Source organism: Drosophila grimshawi, unplaced genomic scaffold (genome assembly GCF_018153295.1).
Source record: "Drosophila grimshawi isolate 15287-2541.00 unplaced genomic scaffold, ASM1815329v1 contig_1367, whole genome shotgun sequence".
Lineage (NCBI taxonomy): Eukaryota > Metazoa > Arthropoda > Insecta > Diptera > Drosophilidae > Drosophila > Drosophila grimshawi.
In genome coordinates this window covers 12949559-12972469 of record NW_025062889.1, presented here as the reverse complement: position 1 = coordinate 12972469, position 22911 = coordinate 12949559, and the positions used below count along the sequence as shown (strand labels likewise).

Below are 22911 nucleotides of genomic sequence, written 5' to 3'. Positions count from 1 at the left end.
TATGGCTAAACGACTTTTTTTATGTCTTATTAATATAGTTGTTGTTTCTGTTATAACCTGAACTGATTAAAAATAGGGAAAATGGGTATGATGAAGTTGTGCAAAAGCATGTCAATGGCAGAAGGACATAAAGTATATATTCTTGATCAGGATTAACAACTTAGTCGAACTAGGCGAAGCGTGTTTCATTTTGAATACATTAGGCCTACAATATTGTTGTATCAAAACCCTTAGTACTGGGTATTTCCTAGTTGAGCTTTCTTGGTTATAGCATTCTAACTAGTTTCATGCTTCAAATGACTAACACTTAAAACTCATGGAAATAATATTTGTCATCGCGCGAGCGTTGACGATAAGGCGCTTACTAATGCTGTGTTAAGCAAATATCGGTTGATATTTTCCTAAAAATAAACAAACGACTTCATACAGGCACGTACATATTTTGCAGGAAGTCTTTGATAAACAAATGTTTAATTCATCTCAACTGCCACTGTTGTTTGTGTGGCAAATGCGGGACAAGTTTCAGCAGCGGTCATCGTTTGGTGGCTTATCAGCGGAACGGACCGCACCCCTTGCCGGCATACTTCACATGATCGATTGCAAACACCAAAACAGCTGTTGGCACTATCGTTTACCTTATAAGGCAATAATATGCACTACATATATGTATGTACATGCACGGCTGTACAATCGTAGTTTGTGCCCGAATTAATCAACAACTGCAAAATCGAAAACAATAGCGAGCAGCCAGTCAACGCTCTGCATGACTGACTCACCCACAAACATTGGAAAACGGAATCGTCATCAAGTGGTATTGTGTGTTATTTTTTGCTGTTTGCCTGCTTGACCACATGTTGTGGAATACACACACCCAGTGTCATGGAGAAGGGGGAGCGGAGTTCTGTGATAGACTGGCGAAAAAATACACAGACGACATTTTAGGCAGGGCTTTCAATGCGTTTGTTTTTGTTTTGCCTTAAAAAAAAAGTCGCATTGACCAAATTCAATCAACTATTGAACAGTTTTGTGCCTCACACGCCCAAATATGGGGCGTGGCAAACACATACATACATTTAAATGTCGCAATGTTAAGATCAAAAGCGTTTGCCTTTTAAAAATACATATATACTTGCTTATATATATCATCAAATTGTCAAATGGTTGCATATATTTTTATTATACATTTTCGAAGTACACATATAATTCAAAACTATTTTTGTATATATATATATACCATATATTTATGTGTATAGGTGTGTTTACAGAAATCGTTTATTGCAATCGTTATACATATGTTTTTAATTTACTCGCCATCAAATTTTGTGTATGTGTTTCTAACAAGCAGATTTCATACTTGCATATTTTAAATGACAACTTTCTAATTAAAATGCAAATATTCACATTTTCAAATATATTCCACAAATATTTTAAGGGTTCTTCATAAATGAACTCTCATTAATCTTAAAAGTCTGTGTCACGAACATATTTGAATACAATTGGAAATGATTATTACTTATTTTGATTACAAATGCTTTTATTTGTATTTTCGTATTTTTGTGCATTATATGTAGAAGCAAACGTATAATGGAAAGCATTTTGATATATACTAGATAAGAACACATATATAAGTACTTAAGTTAGCATTATAAAATCAGCCTTCAATTCATGCATTCTTGGTTTAGATGTACGTAGATTGGGTATTTAAATTATTTGGGTCATAATGTGTTCATAGCTGAAATCATTTTTATTGCACTTCTTTCAAAACTGAAAACAAATTATGATTGGGTTTAAAGAAAAAATTGGAATTATTAGATTTAAGTAATACTCACCAAAAAATAAATAATAATACAAATAAAAATCAAATGCACTGGAAAATAAAAAAATAAATGAATATTTTGGAACTCTTGAAACTTCCACAATTGATTTTTTTTTTTTATAAATTACGATAATAAATTTTATTTTGATGTTTTTGTTCTAAATGTACATGGATTTGTGTGTGTATGTGTTTTGTGTGTATACTTTTTAATATATAATTTAATGGTTAAAAATTACAATTAAAAGGTATAACATTAATAATATGGATTTTAATTTATTGCATTGCATTATGTAAGTGTTTTTTTTTCTTTACTAGCATTTTCTTTTGTTATTTTGTGTTTTCTTTTTTTTTTTGTTTTGCATTTTATGATTACACGATAGAGATAAAGCATATATGTCGTTGATTATGTTGAGTGTGTGTATGTGTTGTGAATATAAGGTAAGACACGTAATGTTTTAACTAAAAGCATAAATATTTAAATATCGTATATAATGGCTATATAACTAAAAGAAAAATATGCATATTTATATGAAGATCCTATATAAACTGTGACTTTATGCGTTTCGTGTATATATAAATATAATTACATGTATATATTTATATGTATGCATGAGCCACATAATTTGTAATACATGTGAAATATATATATATATGACATAAATATATATATGTATATATATTTAATCAGCGTTCAATAATAGCGCCTTATTATAAACACATCAGCGTAAATCATTGCTGTCATTGCCTTTCGCATGCATACATACGTATAGAACATATATTTAATGAAACAAAATACGTGTTGTATCGAAATGCCAATTGAATTATTACTTATACTTTCATCCTTAGCACACTGCAATCATCCTGCCCTTATAACTAAATTTTGTCTCCCTTAAACTCTAATAACATGTATTTCTATATATGTATATATATATTTATACATATATATATATATATATATATATTGATACCTAGACGTACACTCAGTCCCGTGCGGTATGTGGATACATTTTTGTTGTTGTTGTTTTGTTGTATAATGCTTTTGAAAATCTGTGCAAAACTGAAGTAAGTAACTAAATAAGAATTGTCCGTGTTGGGATGCTGCTCATTCTTCGATTTTGTTGCTTTGCTCTGCTTGACTGGCAGCAGCACCGGGCGCCACTTTATTGCAGCTGCCGCGTTTGCCAGCGGGCGCATTAAGCTTTTATCAGTAAGCCTGTGCCTCCTTATAATCGCTCTGGTCGGATGTATAGAAGTCCTCGAGCTTCCATTGCAGAGTCTCGAATGTGGGTCTGCGCATGGGATCCTTGTGCCAGCACTCTAGCATTATCTCGTACAGACGCTGCTCACAATTGGGTGGCATGGGCATGCGATAACCATGCTCAACTTGGGTTAATACTTCGGCGTTGGTCATGCCTGCAATTTGATGGGTCACGAATAATAAGTAATAAGTTTTGTAAATTTCGGATTAGTATAACTAACCTGGATAGGGTATGCGTCCATAGGTGACCAGTTCGGTGAGCAAAATGCCAAAGCTCCACACATCCGATTTAATAGAGAATTTACTATAATTGGCCGCCTCCGGCGCTGTCCATTTGATGGGGAAGCGTGCACCTACACGTGCCTCGTATTCATCCTCTTTGATGAGTCTGTTACAAGAGCAGAAAATAAATATTGTTATACAAGTTTTCTAGCTAAGTTGGTTTTGTATTCAGTACTTACCGGGCCAAACCAAAATCGGCAATCTTTACGATATTCCCATCGCCAACGAGCACATTACGCGCCGCCAAATCCCTGTGTATGTAGTTTTGTGACTCCAAATAGGCCATGCCAGCGGCTATTTGGGCAGCCATATCAATCAGCGTTTGCATTTTGATACTACGCAATTTGCCTGCAATTGCTAAAAAAATTAAAAACACATACATAAATTTTTTAATGGCAGATGATTGAAGCGGTGCGGTTTGGTTTATGCACAAAATGTTTGTACAAGTTGTTAATTAGTTAATGACAGCGTTTTTTATGCGTTTTGTAATATTTGTTTTAGTATACCTTGCAGATATTCCAAGAGGGAGCCGTGTTTCATGAGCTCTGTAATAATATAGATGGGCTCCTCGACAGTGCAGACCGCATACAGCTGAATTAGTTTGGAGTGGCGCAGTTTCTTCATGATTTGAGCCTCGGCCAAAAAGTCCTTGGGGTCCATTGTGCCTGTAAGTTGGAATATAGAATTCAGTAAAGTGTGGATATACATTGATATTCCTCCTCTTCTTACCTGATTTAAGGGTTTTAATGGCCACGGGTGTTGTGTTGTTCCACAGACCCTCCCAGACATCGCCAAACTGTCCTGAGCCCAGTTTGCGCACGAATTTCAACGAAGTTCTGTCGATTTCCCATTGATCGCGTGTTCGATGCGATAAGCCCTCGGTAACAGGTTTCTCGATCTGAGTAAAACTTACAAGATTAGTGTGTGTTTGATAAAACATTGCAGCATTTGGGGAGTTATTTTTGTCTATGGTGTGTGCTTATAGACTGGTTTCAATGATTGTGCCAATTGAGAGATGGTTAAATGTGGCATACATTTAGGCATTATGTACAAATTTCGTATTTGTTTGTTTATTGTGTGGGTAAGTCAAGCAGAGTTGTTGTCAAGATTAAGTTTAAATAACGTTGTAATTTGGCTGCGAGATGGTGGTCCTAAGTCAAAGTACAAGTGTAATTTGTTGAAATACATTAAATTAATTTGATTTTGAAATTTATATAAATATATATATATATATATTTCATATTATTTTGTACTTTTCCAAATTATAGACCCATAGAGCGCATGAAATTTGAAGTTGCATTCGTAGAAATATATACATTCCTTTTTTAGCAAAAATTAGTCACGCGATTTTGTAATTGCAAAATATATATGAGTATAATCATACACACCGTGAAGCAATTTTCATTTGAAGTTAAGTTCAGAACGTTCACCATGCCGTTATTATAGCTTATATGCATTTATAATATCTTGTGTAATTACGGCATGGAAAAGTGCTAAAAATACTTTATTAATTATTTAATATTTATGAAATGAAATCAGACATCAATCAGATAATATAAACTAATTAATTTAACTGCTCATTTTATTTTTTTTATAGCATTTATGGGTTAGTCTAAAATTGCTCTATTTCATTTTGAATAAATTATTTTTTGGGGATTTTTGTTTTGGCTGCACATTGTACTTTGACTATAAGAGTTTTTAATGAAATGAATGGGTTATTATTTTTGGCGTAATTGTGTTTTTTTTTGGCAGTAGCAAACACACACACACACAGTAAGTTGAGTGCTTAAATACAAAATCCTACCTCAAAAATACCCGAAAATGAATTTGTCTTTTATTTGTTAGTATTTGTTATTTTATATAATTTCGTTAGTATATTAATTAAAGATAAAAATATAAAAAAAAAAAAAACATTTTAAAATCGGTTTCGTTAAGTATACGTACAAAAGAAATGAAACAATGAGAATTGACTATAACAATGTTGATGTAATGTAAATGCCATGTTAATAATGTTAGCGCGACAGAAATATGGAATGTTAAATGCGTGTTAAGTGCATGTTAAATGTATGTACGAATAAACAATAAGTCTAACAATGAGTTCATAAATAATTTTTAAGGAAGTCGGCTTACCTGTACACAGGGTTTGCAGAGATTAACGCATAGGCCATCGGAATCCTTGGAATAGTGCTCGACCAGCTCTTGTAGGGTTCTGATTTTTTTGTGAATAGAGATGAATGTTTGTTAGTTGAATGTTTAAAATGTTGAAAGAATATTCGTCGACTGCTCACCTGAATGTTGTGCGTCTGGCAATGAAGAAGCCGCCCTCATCCAATTGTCTGATGCGGTAATGTTTAACCGTATCGCCATCGCGAACTGCAATATGCAATTATTTAAGTATTTAAATTATTAAGTATATAAGTAAAATATATATATATTGAAGTGAACGACATTTCGTATGCCTTTTATAGCACCCACCTGATAGCGAGTAGTCATTGTGACGGCTTTCGGAATCGCGTATTAAAAATGCGCCGTGCTCGTTCTCTGGCAGTAGCAGTTTTTTCTCAGCCTCAATGCGTTTGATTTTGCGGAAGTACCAGCTGCAATTATAAACAACAACAACAAAATTAAGGAAATTGTCGTTAGTGAAATGGATGTAAATGCATTTAAAATTGTTTAACGATAGTCTCATAAAATTGTAGGTTTTATTAAGGAAACTATAAAAGCGAGGCTACAAAAATTTACATCGATCGGGTTGCATCGAAAGGAGGCATGTGCGCGGGTGTTCCCCTTTTTATTTCATTTTTGTTTATTTGCAGATACAATTTAATTGAGTCATTTCACTCAGCTATAACTTTACAATAATAATAATAATAGCTATACATTTTCGGAACGTGTTAAATTCTATTTTCATTTTTTTATATTTTATTATATATGTTTGTTACGCGAAATTAAATTATTATGCAATTAATTGAATCTGAAACGTGCACAATTTATTTAAATTATCTTCTCACTTTTCAATTATTAACGCTTTTTTTTTATCGAAGTTGCAAATGTTTTGTAATTTATGAACCATTTTTATACTATGCATTAATTCATTTAAAATATGGCTTTTTTCTTTCTCATTTTTAGCGACAAAAATATGCATAAATAAAAGCATTTTAAATTCAACTTTAATTGTGCTTCCGAATCGAGAATTGCGGAACTTGCTGAAGCATTATTTGTTTTATTTATATTTTAATTTTATATTTATGGGAGGTGAAGTTTGATAGTTGCTGGGTAATTATTAATTTGAATTAATTCGAGAACTATAATAAATCAGTTCAGTTTCATATGTATTATACATAAAAAATTACCAATGAGCAAGCAGCTAAATCTAGGCATATCTTTAAAATATTATGAATTTATATACTATAGGAGTCTTTCGCTGTTAAATCCTTAACAATTCAATTATGCACGCATATAACATGAGTCGAATTTTGTTAGCAGTTGTCAAAAGTAGCTTTTCTGCCATTAACATTGACCTTAATAAAATAGTAACTGATATTTTTGTTTATCTCTACCTATCTTTCTCTATGCTCTCATACCTTAAGCAACTGTTGATACAATTAAAGAGATTTTTGTCGTTATATAAGCGAAACGAATTCACATTTTGAAGTTCGTGACAACAGGGCAAAGATGACAAAGCATAGCCAAAATGTGTCATATCATAAAAATGCATGTAAAACAAACATAAACAAAATATGTTCATCCTTACAGTTACATTGCAATAATTGACACACACACACACACACACTCATTTGCATATATATATATATATATATATATATTCACGACTTTAGTATAGTCAACTTTTATGTGGGCTATGTAGAAACGAAGCCATTTGCGATCTTTTGTCTAAACATTAAAATGCTGGTTTTATGCACCCCTCACGATTTCGCTGCCGACCACTAGATGGCGTCAATGCGATAGAGGAAACTCATCAAGCAGCAGCAACAGAAGCGGCATCAACGTAAAACATTTTCTAGGCGGACAAAACTTTTCATTTCAATGGATACGACAGCAACAACGGCACAAACCTCGACAGCTGTGGGGCGTATGAAGTCTTGAAATGTGGTCCAAGTGGAGAGGAGTGAATAACAAGAAATAAAAATAAATTTCCTGCGAACAAGGACATGCCCATATAGATGTACACAGACAAAAAATCCAAGGCTTTAAATATTATTTTCTCGATTTAAGTATAAAAAATATGTAAAGATTAATAAATATAAATACTTGTTAGCTTAGCTGAAGTAGGAGTAGCTCATGAATATTAATATAGATTAAATACAGAGTAAACGTCAAGAATTCCACAGTTTAATGAAGTAATTTTAGCTGGGCAGTTTAGAGACAGTTGGATTTAACGTACTTTTAAATCTAAAACGCAAATTTCTTAATTTTTTTTATGTGTATGTGTTTACAGAGCACATATGGGCATACAAATACCAGGATAATAGCTCTTGTTTGGAATTCAGTGCATGCACGGGAATAACCAAGCCTGAAAGATAAAATACCAAGTTCCCACACAGGATTTGCAAAAAATTAAAGAGAGTCAGTGGACTGCTTGCTCCTAGCTTTAGCTGCCAGTTTCAGCTGCATGCGAATAGGGTAAGAAAGTAACTTAAACAGTGGTTTGAAGTACTTAGGCCACAAAATATGTTCAACACAACGAAAAACTAAAGAATTTTAAACAATACTTATATAGTAATAAACTACAATTCATAAATGATTTGCATATTGTTTTTTCCATCAAATATAAATATGAATACCCTATATCTACATTTACTGGGTATACAAATATGCACAGCAATTGGCAAGACAGGACTGGATGCGATTCTAGATGGTCTTCATGGTGCATGCACAGCTCGCAAATGGCATTTGCCAGTTCTATTGAATTTCACTTTGGCTTAGAATGCAAACAAACTGGGAACAGAGAGGCGACAGGCGATGGGAATGAGTTGAGTTGAGTGCGTGTTGATATTCCTTTTTATTTATTTTATTTTCTTTTTTGTGTGGTTACGGCCTAGAGCCATTTAGTTAGCTGGTATTCAACGGACAAAACTGCAAGTAATCTGATTGCGCAAATACCATTTAAAGCTATTATTAAAAGAATCTTGTGCCTCGCACTCGGACTCAGACTCGGACTCGAACTCGATTTCAACTCAACTCGACGCGACTCTTAACTTGGCTGGCACTTTTAATTGGCTGTCTGCCGCTAGCGATGCCAGGACGGCAAAGTTAGGGGAGTTGTTGTTGTTGCTGTTGTTTAGTTGATTAGCACATGCTGCAGTTGTCATCAACCAAACGGTTGTCTGCCATTTCCATTTCCATCATCATCATCACCATCATGAGCTTTTGCAACAAAGTTGAAGCTGATCAGTAATTTGCCCGTCAACAGTCGGCCGAATGCCATGGAAGGGGCAACATGGTTGCTACTTTTGAATGGGAGGAACACCATCAAGTGCATGCACTTTGATTAATCAATCAATCATATTAATATAGCAGTGAATGCGTATGCTCCAACGGAGCACGTGTCCATTATGCCAATGGCCATTTATTAGACGCCATTACAGCTCATTTTTCTGTTTGCTGTCCAGGGTAAGCCAAACAACTGGCCCATTATATTTAGCCTATTTATAGATACAACGATTGAGGGCCGTTTAAGTTGTGGGCATGACTTTCATAAATATGCAACACTTTAATTACATACACTCCAGGCCTCAAAGCCGCAGCCATGTTAGGTGGCAAATGTGCAGTGAAACCACTGCACCAATGCCAGCTGTAGACGACTATGAAGTAATCTTAGGAACATTCTAGCTATCCAATAAAAATTTAAGTCACATTTTAGACAATTTGGCTTTTTAAATGAAAATTGAGATCTTCAAGATTAAATTGCTTTTATTAAACATTGTGAAATGAGTATCTGCATGTATAAGCGAATATATACAACAGAAACATAGTTTCTTGTGTTCATATCTTTAGTAGTTCTATTCAGCTCTATCTCTCTTTGCTCAGACATATATGTTATATATATTATGACCAAGATTGCAGTGCATACGCAGAGCGTAACATGAAAAATTGTTGTAGAAAAAGTGTAGTTTTATTTATAGATTGTTGGTTGAGTTTGCTACAACCAAAAGGCAACACACACATATTACGAGTTGGCCAAAATCAAATGTGTTGCGGCAAGGCGCAAGCGTAGCTTGGCTAGTTGCTGTTGGCGACTGAGCCGCAACTATTTTTAAACAACGCAAACGCAACGTAATGTCTAAAAATATACACAAGCTGCTGCTGCAACAAACAGCGAGCCAAAGATACTTGCTGCATGTTTTGGTCGCTTTTTTTTTTGCTTTTGTATTTCTTAGCTATTTACAATTTTCTACAATTTTTCTACGCCAGCCATGGTTTGGTGGCTAGTTTTTGGCCATGGATACTGGAACGACAAGCGAGCATCGATGGCTATGCGGTGACTGTTGTTGTGGTTGTTGCTATTGCCACTTGGTTGGGGCCAACATGTTTGGCTTGTTTTGGCTGCTAACTTAATTGCGGCGCTGCATTTTATGCACCAACAAGGCGCTTGACATGCACTTTGGAGTTAAAATTAATTAGATGCAGCAACCTGACCAAAATACCCAGAGACGAAGACGCAATTGCAGCAGCCAGAGAACTGTGTCCGGTCTGCACTTTGCATATAAATTGGCATATTGAGAAGCATACGGCTTGGCTCACATCTTCATGGGGCCTGCTCCAATTTGCCTAGCCAAAACACACTTTGACGTGCCCACTTGAGCGTTCCTGCTCGCTATCTGGATACCAGTGATTGACACTCTCGGCTGTATGTGAATGCCAGTCTGTTTACTTGGCTATTTTTTTCATTTATTTTCACCGTGCCCAATTCTAGACAATTGAGGCACAAATTGTGCCAGTCCAGACCAGGCCAGGCCACTAACTAACTTTGGCAGCTAAATCCAATCCAAGCAACGGTTTGGACGTTCCACTGTCAATTGTTAAGCGGCTGCCCCAATTGCCAGTTGGCAATTGCTTGGGATTTATTGAAGCAGGTCATGACGCTGCTGCATTGTTTGTGTAATTATCCATATATTATAACCATATCTATGTGATTATTTGTATATATGCACATGTAATTTGCGCTTTCTGTTAGCGTCCGTCTGGTAAACGAGTTTTGTGAAGAAACGTCACGCATGATTCAGAGGCTGTGAATTAACTTGGATTACCTCAGAAAATTACTGACGCAGTTGCCGAGCAGGCAGATGCGTACGTAAGAGACTTGTCTCAGTGGTTGTTGTTGCTTTTGAGCCGGGCCAAAGCGAAAAGCCATCAATTTAACCACAATCAATTTGGATGTGTTCAAAACTTTTCCTCGAACACGAGGCCAATTTGTTTATTGTGTTTTGACTATTTCCATTTAAGTTTTTTCATATGCATATGTGTATATTAACATTGTTTTGTTAATGAGTGTGAAGCTTTAATTCCTGATTTGGGTTTCCACTTGTTAGCCAGTGTTTCTGTGCATATTAATTGGAGTATGTAGTTTTATTTATTTTTTTTTTGTTTTCTTTCTTTGCATGGTAAAATTGTGAGCAAGTCACTTTCTCTATAATAGTTGGTCATGTTTTGATTTTATTTATATTTATTTGCAGTTGTTTTGTCGTCGCTTGGCTTTTGCATGTTTCGATATTCGCCCCGCCTGACACATGCACATATTTATTTAAAAAAATGTAATTAGAAACCTTGTATAAACTTAAATAAACATCGGGTAAAAAAAATAGTCTGCAATATTTGCACAGAAGTCTTCGTTAGTATGTGACACTCAAGGCGTATGCGCAATATACGGATGTAACCCATAATCTTTATAATCTACGTTATACTTAGCCAATATATTATGGTTTTAGCTTTGGTATTCAACATCAGTTTTGTATAGAGTGCACACTTACCTGTAAAGAATTGTGAAAAAAATTAATTAGCAAAAAAAGTACTATAAAATTCAAATGAGTATTACATTTTCTATACTTCAGGGATCACTTTTGACACGCGACATTTGTAAGTGAAACAATGCAAAAGCAAATATAAAAAGTGATGGCTATTGAATTATTTATAAGTACAATATTCAGTCCAATGCAATTAATTGGGTAAAACACACAATATATGTCTGGTTATTGATTCATTTCAGGCGATATGTTAACTAAGCTGGGGAATACATGAATGAACTAGCTGGATAGTCAGCTAGTCCAGTCCAGCAGCTATGCAAATACTTGGGCATAACAACAAATTGCACTTGGAGACGCAAGTCATGCTGGGGCTACATAGTGCAACCAGTTGTAAAATACATATTTAATTGGGGCAATGGGTGGGGAGAAACTGAAGATAACGCATTAAGGTCGAATATATGCCATATCTATTTGCCTATTAAATATTATAGCCATGTCACACCACACAAAATGTCATTGATATATATATATATAAATTCATGAATATGACACGATAAGTACTCTAGTTAAAAAATGAATACTTTGTAAGAAATTAGTTTAAGAGTCCAGCTGAATAGATTTCATAGGTATAATATTTAATTTTATATTATATTTTATCTATACATTTATATTATGAAATATTTAAAATGAGTCAATTATTTATTTATTATTATTATTCTTTATTTTATTAACACATAAACGTTTTAAAATGGTTTATTGGGTCACTACAGGTTTAAATGTAATCAAAATAGGCCTAATTGAGTATAATTCATTCAGTATTTGAATGCAATTAAGTGACTCCTTGTGCGTGCAATAATTGGGTCAGTTTTTAAAGATACGCGAACATATGAAACAATTGCAGGCCTTATATAACTGTCGTTAAAAACAAAAAACAGCTGTTACTTAAATCACAAGAAAAAACTTGATTTCTATGGATATCAATAACTGAAAAACTAGTATTCTTGATAATACACCAATGGGTATAAGAGAGACAAACAATTGCTGATGAATAATGCTCCAGTTGGATTTTCATTTCCTGTATTTCCATTCAATGCATTTAAGCGTTAGCCACTAAAGCCTATCACAAACCAAATGGACATGGGAACACGCACCACTATTGACAAGACCACAATGGGAGCAAGTGTCTATTTATAAAACCAAACCACACACATTATTGCTGTTGGCGCCAATTGAAGCGAACTTCCATTGAAGGAGCAAGCAGCCAGAGCTGGAGACAAGCTGGTTGAATAAGCGCTGTGGAAAATGTGGAAAAAATGGAATAATAATAACAAGCTGGCCAGCCAATGGCAACAATGTTGTTTAGCTAGTTACTGTTTTGTGATGGTGGTTGGATTGTCGTGGAGAGGCACCACTTAGGCAGGTAACAACAATATAAACGCCATAGCGACATCAGCCGCCGTTGCCGGCGTTTATTTAATTGTTGTTTGCCAGTTGCTGGCCAGGACAGGATACGAGCCTAACATGACTAACAAACGACATTTATTTATTTTAGGAGTGCGGCTTGTATGGCATGAAAGAGATGGGGTTGGCTATTGCAGTTCGTGCGAAACAAATTTCAAATCAATGCAGACGAACACTTGGCTACACTTAATAGCAAAATTGCCAGCTAAAAATAGCCATGCAACCAACATCAAAAACCAACTAGCATTTACCAGTTACTATCCTGCTGCTGATGCTGATGTGGCTGCTGCTGCTGCTGTTGTGGCCAATATGGCCAGGTACAATTTTATGCACAAATAATTTGTTAATGTCAGGCTTTCGATTTTGCCGCAACTGCAAGTTGCAAGTTGCAGTTCTCTCTTTTTTCAGTGCTAATGCGACGGACAAACGTTTTAGAATCTGTCCTCTGGCGTCAGTTTGCATCTGGCCATTTAAGCAGTGAAAATGTGCAAATAGAAACGACCACAGGCCATAAAATGTATTGTAAGTAAATGCCGGAGGCAAGAAAATTATCAAGTTCCGGCAACAGGCACGGTTTGCTGACCGTTTTTTCATGAGTTGGATAAAATAAAAAAAAAACAACAAAAAATGCACTTTCCAGATAACATCAGAAGTAAAAATTCAGCAAGCTTGTAGCGCGCCTAGCCATAAAAGAGAGAGAGATAGAGAGAGAGAGAGAGAGACAGAGAACAGCACGCAAATGTAATTTAAGCCACGACTGCGGCTGTTATTGACAATTTGGATAGCAAATTATGGCTAGCGAGAATGTCAGCAAATGATATTTATAAGCAATTTGTGTATCTATTTTAAATCAATCGCAGATTTTTGTTTGTATATACTTTGTATGACTAACTATAGAGCTTTGATCAGAGCCAAGCGGTGCGCAGTTCAATGTCAATTGCATTGTTCGGGCGCTGATTTTGGCTCGATAGAAAGGAAAAATATCATGAGTTTATTATTGCATTTATACATTGTATATACGTAGATGTTGCATTTATTCTTCTGTTTATGTAAGCAACTGTAAACAATGGGAAACGGCTTGAACTGTGTGTGTTTTGTTTTCGCTTATTATTTTAAGATACCCTGTATTTGCCTTGATATTGGTGCTTAGACTTTTCTAGAATGAATGAAATGTTAGCTGTGAGCTATAAGTCTTTTCAAAGTATAAATAATACTCTTTCGATTTTGCGACGTCCAGCCTCATTAATTTTAGAGTTCATCACCCAATCAATATTCTTCATTAATGTCAGGTAAAATAATCGATTGTTTTAGAAAATAGCCAAGGAAGTGCTTGTTTAGCTATATATGACAACTAAATTAAATAGAGACATAGGCTATTGTAAATGTAATTTGCCAATGCTCAGGGTTGTTGGTAAGCTCAATTATGTGTCGCAGGATAGAGACAAGACTTTATTAGCTTGAATATCAATATATACAAGCTTGTTCTATTCTACGTTTTGTTGTGTGGTAAATCAAAGACCCCAGCCCTAATTAGAGCAATAATCAAATCACATTTACGAGTGCGCTAGTCAGTCGACATTTTGTACAGGTCCGAAGGGCGGCAACGCTTCAATGCAGTCCGAAAATAATTGTCAAGTATTCAATTGAATTAATCACGTGCTGCACGTTGCATTCCGCGCTCTTATATAATAATCCGATCAAAACAAACACAGAAAACTAATGATGAACATTTGGCCGAATGGGCGATACAATTCCAATGGCTTGGTGGGTGGGTTGACTGAGTCAAACACACACACACATAACACACACACATAACACACACACATAACACACACACATAACGCCCACACACTCACACACACGCACACGCATATAAGACAATGAAACTAACCGCACCTAAGCAATTTTGCAGTCGCAAATTAACGGGTTGACATAGAAGCAGAAGTATAGTTAAAACTACAATAGATACATGTATAATCGAGTAGTAATACCAGAAAAGTTGTCAACAAATTGCAGTCAAGCAGCTACTTATAATGTGATTTTAATTTACTAGTTTTTAGGTCAATTAGGGTTCCTAAAAATGGAGGAAAAAACGAATGGAATTAAATATAGATAACATTGTTCATACAATAAATAAAGAAAAATAGTTTGCGATAGTTTTAGAGCGGTTCGAAATATGTTTTGCAAACAAAAAATTCATTTACATATGATTATTCTATATTTTCAATTGACAAACTCCCACTAAGAGCTTAGATAGACAAAATGAAAATTAAACACCCTCCACCCACTCTGTTTAACAACAGGAAATGTCGTCATATCGAGTGCATTTGCACATGAGGGATTTGTGGTGGAAAATAAGTTGACAATAAAAGTCGCACCTTTTCAGGCCACAATAACAACGACATGTTAGATTCACATACAGCTGTGGGGTTTTTATTTGTATTTTTTATTTTCATTCCACATATGTGTAGTCCAAAAACGTATGCAAACATTTTTAGCGCATGATATGACTTTCATTCTGTAGAAAATGTTAAGGGAAAACACAATTCGTAGCAGAGTGACTAATAGCAATGCTATTAGCATTAGCGAGGCACTTGACCATTGAGAAATAGTAATAGAAAAATAATAACATTTGCTAATGAATGTCAAATGCAAACGTCACACAAGCAAGGCAAAACACACCCAAGTTGTTCAGATCGGTAGAAGCCAATCGAGCCAGACGTTTTTTTATTTTTTGTATTTTATATGAATGGAGTAGGTGGTTGGCTGGGTATACAAGTGCCCGATAAATTTTTCTATAATGAGAAACAGCTTCTGTGTAAAATCTATGCCAGTGTGTCTCACTCTCTGTCTCTCGCTCTCTCTTTCCTTCTTTTGTTTTGATTGCGGTGGCGTCGATCTTTCGTTAAATTGTTTTCATGTTGTAATCGACGACGACGTCACGTCTTTATGTTATTAACCTGCCAATTATTTGGCTATCAACAGCAATGTACGTGGCTCCTCCTCAATATACCTTGGGGTATCAAAATGTTCATTAGGCATACGATGATAGCAAAAAATAAAAGGGGTAAAAGTCGTGACAATTTTCAAGACACGCTGGTATTAATCAAGCGCTAAACAAACATTGCTCGCCACATAAAATTTTTGTATTGTTTTTTGGGATTTCGATTTTGGCTATATTGTGTTTTGTGGTTTTGTGTCATGTGTTACATTTGCTTCGTTTCTTTGATATTATCAACAAGTTTGCATTTGTTTGCCCCCTTGTCTGGGGCTTGTCTCTGTTTTTGAGTTTTGATTTTCGGGTTTTGGTTTTCGGCCTCTTGCCCAAAAGTGGCCAACACGTGTGGCCCAAGTACAAAAAATTTGTACAATATCGTATTGATATGCAAATTAAGAGACTGAACCAATTTGAAATGCTTTGGCCTTGAAGTTGACTTGAATTCAGTTTGTTTGACGAGACAAGTTGTACATATTTATGAACAACTAACAAATATCTGCATAGTAATGGGAAATGTCTTTTATCGATGAAGCTGATTTCGATAGATAATATTTAAAAGTCTACGATATTTGGATAATTTAGAAATATTAATAAAAATACATGAATATTGAGAAATTTGGATGAAGTTTCAAGTCGAATGCCAAAAAACGTTCAAGGAAAATATACAAAGGGAGTGTGCCCGTGCCAAATTACAGAAAGAAATACCTTAATAAACTTTCAGTAATAAGTCGTTGAAAGCTCTCTAGGACATTTTATATTAAACCTATGATTATATATAAAAAGTCAAGAAAACCAGATATATGTATGAATTTCCCGTCTGAATATTTAAATCACTTTGTTTGAATGAGTGAAAAATACTTGTGTTTTGCCTTTAAAGAGCAACAAGCGATTTTTTCCAATGGCCATAAACTGTTGAATGAAAGAAGATCACAAGACAAATTCGCAACAGTATCGAATGGAATAATCTAGTCAATCATAAATGAATGCATACAAATTATATTTGTGCAGTACGAGGCTGGAAACTTACGATTTTTCATTTAAAAATTCACCCCGCGTAAATTCCGAAAGTCGACGCGATTTGCCTTTCTTGATCGGAGCAGTTGACGTGGTTGTTTTTGTGTTGTTTGTTGTTGGTGCTGTTGTGGCTGTTACTGTTTTGCTGTTAGACTCGGCACAGCCGGCAACGGCTGCCATTAAATTGACGCACGTATGCGAACAGGCGGTGGGCAGCGAGCGGCTCTTCTCAATGACAGACAAGGCGGGCGGCAACGGCAACGGCAACGGCGGGGTAGTTGGGCAAATGCAGTGGCTGATGTTGTTGTTGTTGCTGTGATTGTGACTGCTTCTGGGCTCCTCGAACGTTTGACAGGTGCATTTGAGCAGCATTTGATTTGACCAACGACGCTGGGGCTGCTTCGGCACCGTCAAGCAATTATCCAGCGAATGCTTCTTCATCAACGGTGGCAGTAAATTATCTTGTTGTTGTCGTTGCTGCTGATGCTGCTGCTGCTGCTGTTGATGCAGGCATTTGTGCTGCTTGAGACTGCGACGCGGGCGTGGGGGCGAAGGCGTTGCCGGAGGTGAGACGGCTACAGACATAGAGATGGCATCCAATGAATTGGATTTAATCAATGATGCCCCGTGGCAATCGGCATCGCTACTCGAGTTGCTGCTGATGCTGTTTTTGATGTTGCTACCGGCGCGTCGCTGCTGTGCAATGATGCGCGTGTAGAGCTCCTCCGAGTCCAGCGGCAGCAGCAGATTGCTGACGCCAACGCGCCGCTTGGCCTGGCTGCGTTTCGCCTGCTGCTGTTGTTGCTGCTGCTGCTGCTTGACCATATTCTCGCTGTTGTCAATGTTGGCGACATAGTGTGGCGGATTGTTGTGGCTGTTGTTTGATTTACTATAGCTTAGAATATTAGACAAGCGTCGCATTTTGCTACATTTGCTGGCCTGCTGCGGTGTCTCAGTCGTTGCAGCAGCAGCTGCAGCAGCAGTAGGAGGTGCACTAAGCACATTGTTGCTGGCAGCGACGTGGAGTTGTTGCTGCTGTGGTTCATCTACATGGCTGACGATGAAACGCGTTGTGGTAACAGAATTGCTAGCGGCGATGTTGGCTGCCTCATCGCTGGCTTCCAATTTCTCTCCTTGTAGGATGTCATAAATTGTGCCATATTTGTGCGTGATGTGCGTGACCAAATTATTGGCATCTGTTGTTGCATCCTGTTGGTGCTGCTCCTGCATTAATTGCTGCTGCAGTCGCCTTTGCTCCTCCATTTCGCGCTTTTGCTGTTGCTTTTGTATTATATCATAAATCACATCATTTGATTTATGCATTTGCACTGCTGTTGTTGTTGTTGTTGTCGCTGTCGTGTCGCGTTCTAAAATTGAGCTCAGACTCTTGCGCTGCCATTTGTCATTGCTGCCAGTGGTCAAAGAATTGCTGCCCTGCATTGGCGTCGATTTGCGATGCAGTATTTCATATATGGTGCCATAGGTCATGTATTTGTCATACTTCTGATACGTTAACTGATAGATATCGTTTTTGCGCTGTATTATATCATAGATGGTGCCATAGACCAACTTATCATAGATTTTAAAATTGCGCTTATAGGTGGCACTGGAGCTCACACTCGAACAGCAACTGTTGTTCCTGGCCGCCATTTTGGCGTATGCCTGCAACTGTTGTTCTTGCTGTGGCTCGTTCTCTGTCTCAGTTTCAGTCTTTGGCTCTTTGTTGGTCGAGTTGCGACGCGGCAAAAAATAAGAGGCAAAGCTTTTGCGCTGACGCGAATTCTGACGCTTAAGCGGCGATGTTATTGCTGATGTTGGTATTGTTGTTGTTGCTGCTGTGGGTGTGTCCACCAGCTGACATTCCAACGTCAGTTGCTGCTGGCCGATGTCGCCGGCATCGATTTCGCGCACGAGACGCTTGAACTCCTCGTACGATGTGCGTCGCTTGTGCGCTTTCGCCCGCTGTTCCTTGGCCGCCAATTGTTGATCAAGTATTTGCGATAGAAAATCAGAATTCTTGCGCATTGCTTCTGTGGTGGCGGTGGCAACAGTTGTTGCTGATGTTGTTGTTAGATCGTCGCCGGTATCCATTTCATCCGCTGTTGTTGTTGCTGCTGTCGTAGCAAACTCGTTTACGCAATCCGGTTTGCTGTTGTTGTTTGTGGTTTCTTGTTCTGATATTGAGGCGAGCGTTGTCATCACAGTGTTATTGCTGTTGCTAGTTATAGTTGTTGCTGTTGTTGCGTCATCTGCCGCCACAGGCATGGCTGTTGTGGCTGCTGCTGCTGGTGCCACCTCAACAGTTGTATCCACAGGCTGCTGCTGCTCCTGCAGTGCACTACAACGTCGTCGCGTCAAACGCGCCAACGCTTCGGACGACTGCGTCGACTCGGCAAACATGGCTTTGAACTCTTCGTAGGATTTGCGACGATTGCGCGACTGCGTCAGACATTCCTTGTAATTGCGTCGCGCGATCTTCTCACCATTCGCACTGGTTGCGGCGGCAGCGGCCAACGCATCTAATTTATTTTGCATCTCCATGAAGCCAGAGTCCATGGAGCTGATCGTGCAGGTGGAATCAAAGCTGGTCTTTCGACTCGAATTGTTGCTGCCCGGTGAATTGGGTTTGGGTGGCGTGGGTGGTGGTGTTGCCTGCAATGACACCAGGGCGGCTTCTTCCGCCGAATCATTGGGTGCGCACAACAGATCCACTTGGGAGTTCTGGCTATCACAGTTAATATTAGCTGTTGTTGTTGTTGCTGCTGCTAAATTGGCTAAGCTGGCATTTTGTTGGTGCTCGACAATATCATCATCCTCGAAACTGATTAGATCTTCAACTGTTGCTGTTGTCAACGTTATGGGCTCTTCGGGCACGGCAGCTAACATGATGTTATTATTATTGCTGTTAGAATTGTTGTTGTTAGAACTGTTGTTGTTAGTATTTTGATTGATCGTGTTGTTGTTCTTTTCATAGTTTTCAACGATCGCGTCACGCTTCTTGCTTACAATCGCATAGAGCGGTGTTCCGTTGGACAGCTGCGATGTTGACAGTGCCGCTGTCACCGATAAACTGGCCGACGCCAAGCGGACGCTCGCTCTAGTCGCTGCCGTTGCTAGTGTTGGGGAACTGTTACTGTTACTGTCACTGGGAATTGTAGTTGTCGTTGACGTTGTTGTTGTTGTTGTTGTTGGCACGCCCACGCTGGCAGTACACGCGCCATTGAGCGTCGTGTAAGTGCTGCGATTATGAAAGATTTTCACACTGTGCATGGCTAATTTGCCGTGGTGATGATGACGACTGTTGCTGTGACGATTACGTGCAATGCCCATCGAGATAGTCGCCAGCTGTTTGTGACGCTGCTGCTGTTGTCGTCTTGCATATTTGCTGGCAATGCTGCACACAGGATCTAGATCCAATAGCAGTTCACTGACCTCGTTGTTATTGTGGCTGTTGTTGCTGCTTCCTCCGTTGCTATTGTTGCTGCTACAATGCCTCAAGAAGCGCTGCAACCGTCGGCTGGCACAAGTGCCATTATGACCCGCACGCTGCTCATTCATACACTTGGCACAGCAGAGGAATTCGTACAGTATCTCATCACCCGGCTCGGTCTCGGCCAGCGAACTGGGCGGTGAGCTGGGCGGTGTCAATGTTGAATATTTTGGCTCCAGCAGAAATTCCAATTGCGCCGCTGCAGCTGCAATTGCTTCCGGCGTGCATTGGCCATTGCTTGTTGTAGTTGCTGCTACTGACGCTGCTGTTGTTGCCGTTGTCGCCGTCTTATTGCTCACGGGCATTAGTATGTATGTGTTCTTGTGATTCTTATTATTATTGTTGTTGTTGTTGCCGCTGCTGCCGTTGATGTTGTTGTTGTCCAAGTGGCCGGCATCGTTGGGGCTGCCATTGCTGGCCGTCTCTTTGCCTGCATTGGCCAGTATGGAGCTCTCGATGCTGAGACCGCTGTCGAGCAGCATAAATGTGCCATCCGAGGGCAGTATGAGGCGTCCCTCAGCTGCCGCATTGACCATTTCACGCAACGCATTTACCTGCTTCTCTGTCACATTACCCTGCAGCTGTATGCCGTGCAGGGCAAAGGCTGTGGGTTTGTTGTTCACCGAGTTGGGATCGGTGCACCAAACCACTGGCATGGTGGTCATCTTGTTTGGATTGCACAACCACAACGGCACAGTTCAATGTTCGCTCTGGGCAAGTGTTTTCTGAATCTCCGCCAGGGAGAGAGCGAGAGCAGCGAACGGGCAATAAACTGTTAGAAGAAAAAACGCTTGAGTATTTAGATTTCTTGTTGCTATTGTGGCTTGACTTTCTCGCTTCGCTTGAACTTTGCTGATGTTTTCGCTTTGACTATTTCGTGTTTTGGTGCTTTTACTTGTTTACAATGTTTTCAGTTTCAGTTGAAAAGTCTACAAAAAATATTTGCTTTAGGGCAGTGACGTCTTTATTACAGAATTTTTGTTGCATAACATCTTAATTATAACCTGGGAAACTATTTAACTTGTTTAGAATCCTATATTTTGGGAAAAAGAAGCAATTGAAAAAAAACTCGAACTGTACAACGCTTATCTCAAAGAAGAAAAAAAATGAATATGCGAACTTCCCAAAATGAGTGGCAGACTACCAATATGCACCAATCACAACTAATCTTTTGATTTATTGCACATTTTCTGGCTCACAGAGCTGGCGATAATTGAACTGCAAAACAAGTCATAAGTCATTTAACAGTGCTCCAATTCCAATCAATTTTTTTGCTTTGTTAGTTTTGCACTAGATAAACTTCAATTCCTACTGAGACAACCTTGAAAAAGCAAAAACAAAACAATTGCAGTGAATGCACGAGAGATACAAGTACAATGTATATTTCACAGTTTACGACAAAGCACTATTTGTGTGTATTGTGTTTGTTTTTTCTTTATTTTTCAGTTTGGCATAAACTGAATACAAAATTCAAATGCTGCCGTCGTGTGGACACCATTCAAAATGATGGCGCTATGTATGGTATGTTTTATGGGATTTGCATGTGATGGAATTGGGAGTGCTATGAAATGAGTGTGTTTATAGTGACAAAATCGTAATTTTGTGTGTGAGGAGCATTCGACTTGTATTTATTCAAATAGAATATCAAATAAAAGCGCTATCGGCATAATTTACAATTTACCTAGATACGTTTTAATGTTGATTTTCTTATTGAAAAACAGGTATAACAGAACTTTAAATATTTAACATAGCATAATATAAGAGTACCGCATCTAAATAAATCTTCATTTTTCGTTGGGTAAGGTAAATGAAGGGGATTTTTTAATAAAAGAAAAAAATGAATAAACAACTTTGCATACAAATGTGTTCAGCTTTATGTTATTTAAATTCGGATAATTTTCGAATTCCAGAAAAAATTTACCGACTTGTATATAATTGTACATCTGTTAGCTATGACAATTAGCTAAAGCTAATATCAAAATTGCTGAATTGCCAGTTCAAAGATGTCACAGACTGCGTTCTGGTGTTGATTTCAACAACATGAAATTTGCAATCAGCTGAGCAAACAAGTCTATTAATATCATTCTTGCTGTCAGCGGTAAATAGCAGTAAGCTAAAACAAATATTATGATTTCCATTGTCAATTCCACGAAAATATTTATTAAGAGTTTTTTGGTTTTTGTTTCGTTTTTTTTTTTTGTCTTTTTGGTTGTGGGCAGTTTGAGCTTGAAATAATTGGTAATAATTAAAGCAGAGACGCAAGTTTATGCGTTTAATAACCACAGCGACATCTAGAGAAACAAACCACTGAAGGTGGTCTTCATTAGCTGACCATTGAACTGTTATTTTTTTATTTTATTTTTTTTTATGCCATGTAAATGTATAAGAGTGAGTACACATGGTACATGTATGTAAATAAGTTTGACTTCAAGGCTGTAGTGCCGCATATGGAAATGGAAACTACTTGGACTTGGCAGCAGTCGCAGAGCAGTTCAAGTTTACGGCGACTGACTGACAACTTGCCGACAAAGCAAATAAAAAAAAAGTAATAATAAAAAACAGGGATAGAGTGGGGAATTGGGGAGGGGAAAGTGATCGAGCGCAGGC

At 37.7% G+C, this 22911-nt stretch overlaps 1 protein-coding gene across 6 annotated transcripts in view; it reads right to left on the bottom strand.

Moving 5' to 3' along the window:
* Nucleotides 1-2457: 2457 nt before the first annotated feature.
* The window catches only part of LOC6560453 (tyrosine-protein kinase Src42A), a 38931-nt gene continuing 18477 nt past the window's right edge, over nt 2458-22911 (bottom strand). Inside the window, exons 2-11 of one of the 6 annotated variants that reach the window (XM_032735504.2) lie at nt 16828-21076; nt 5832-5953; nt 5645-5729; nt 5487-5565; nt 5161-5187; nt 4086-4254; nt 3863-4021; nt 3536-3713; nt 3296-3462; nt 2458-3229 (exon numbers count right to left, since the gene is read on the bottom strand). In XM_032735504.2, the coding sequence (XP_032591395.1) occupies nt 3021-3229; nt 3296-3462; nt 3536-3713; nt 3863-4021; nt 4086-4254; nt 5161-5187; nt 5487-5565; nt 5645-5729; nt 5832-5953; nt 16828-20969 (5337 nt within the window). In that variant the 5' untranslated portion in view covers nt 20970-21076 and the 3' untranslated portion in view covers nt 2458-3020. The remainder of the gene's footprint in view (nt 3230-3295; nt 3463-3535; nt 3714-3862; nt 4022-4085; nt 4255-5160; nt 5188-5486; nt 5566-5644; nt 5730-5831; nt 5954-16827; nt 21077-22911) is intronic. The other 5 variants (XM_032735505.2, XM_032735507.2, XM_032735506.2 and 2 more) reach the window with 5 other exon arrangements.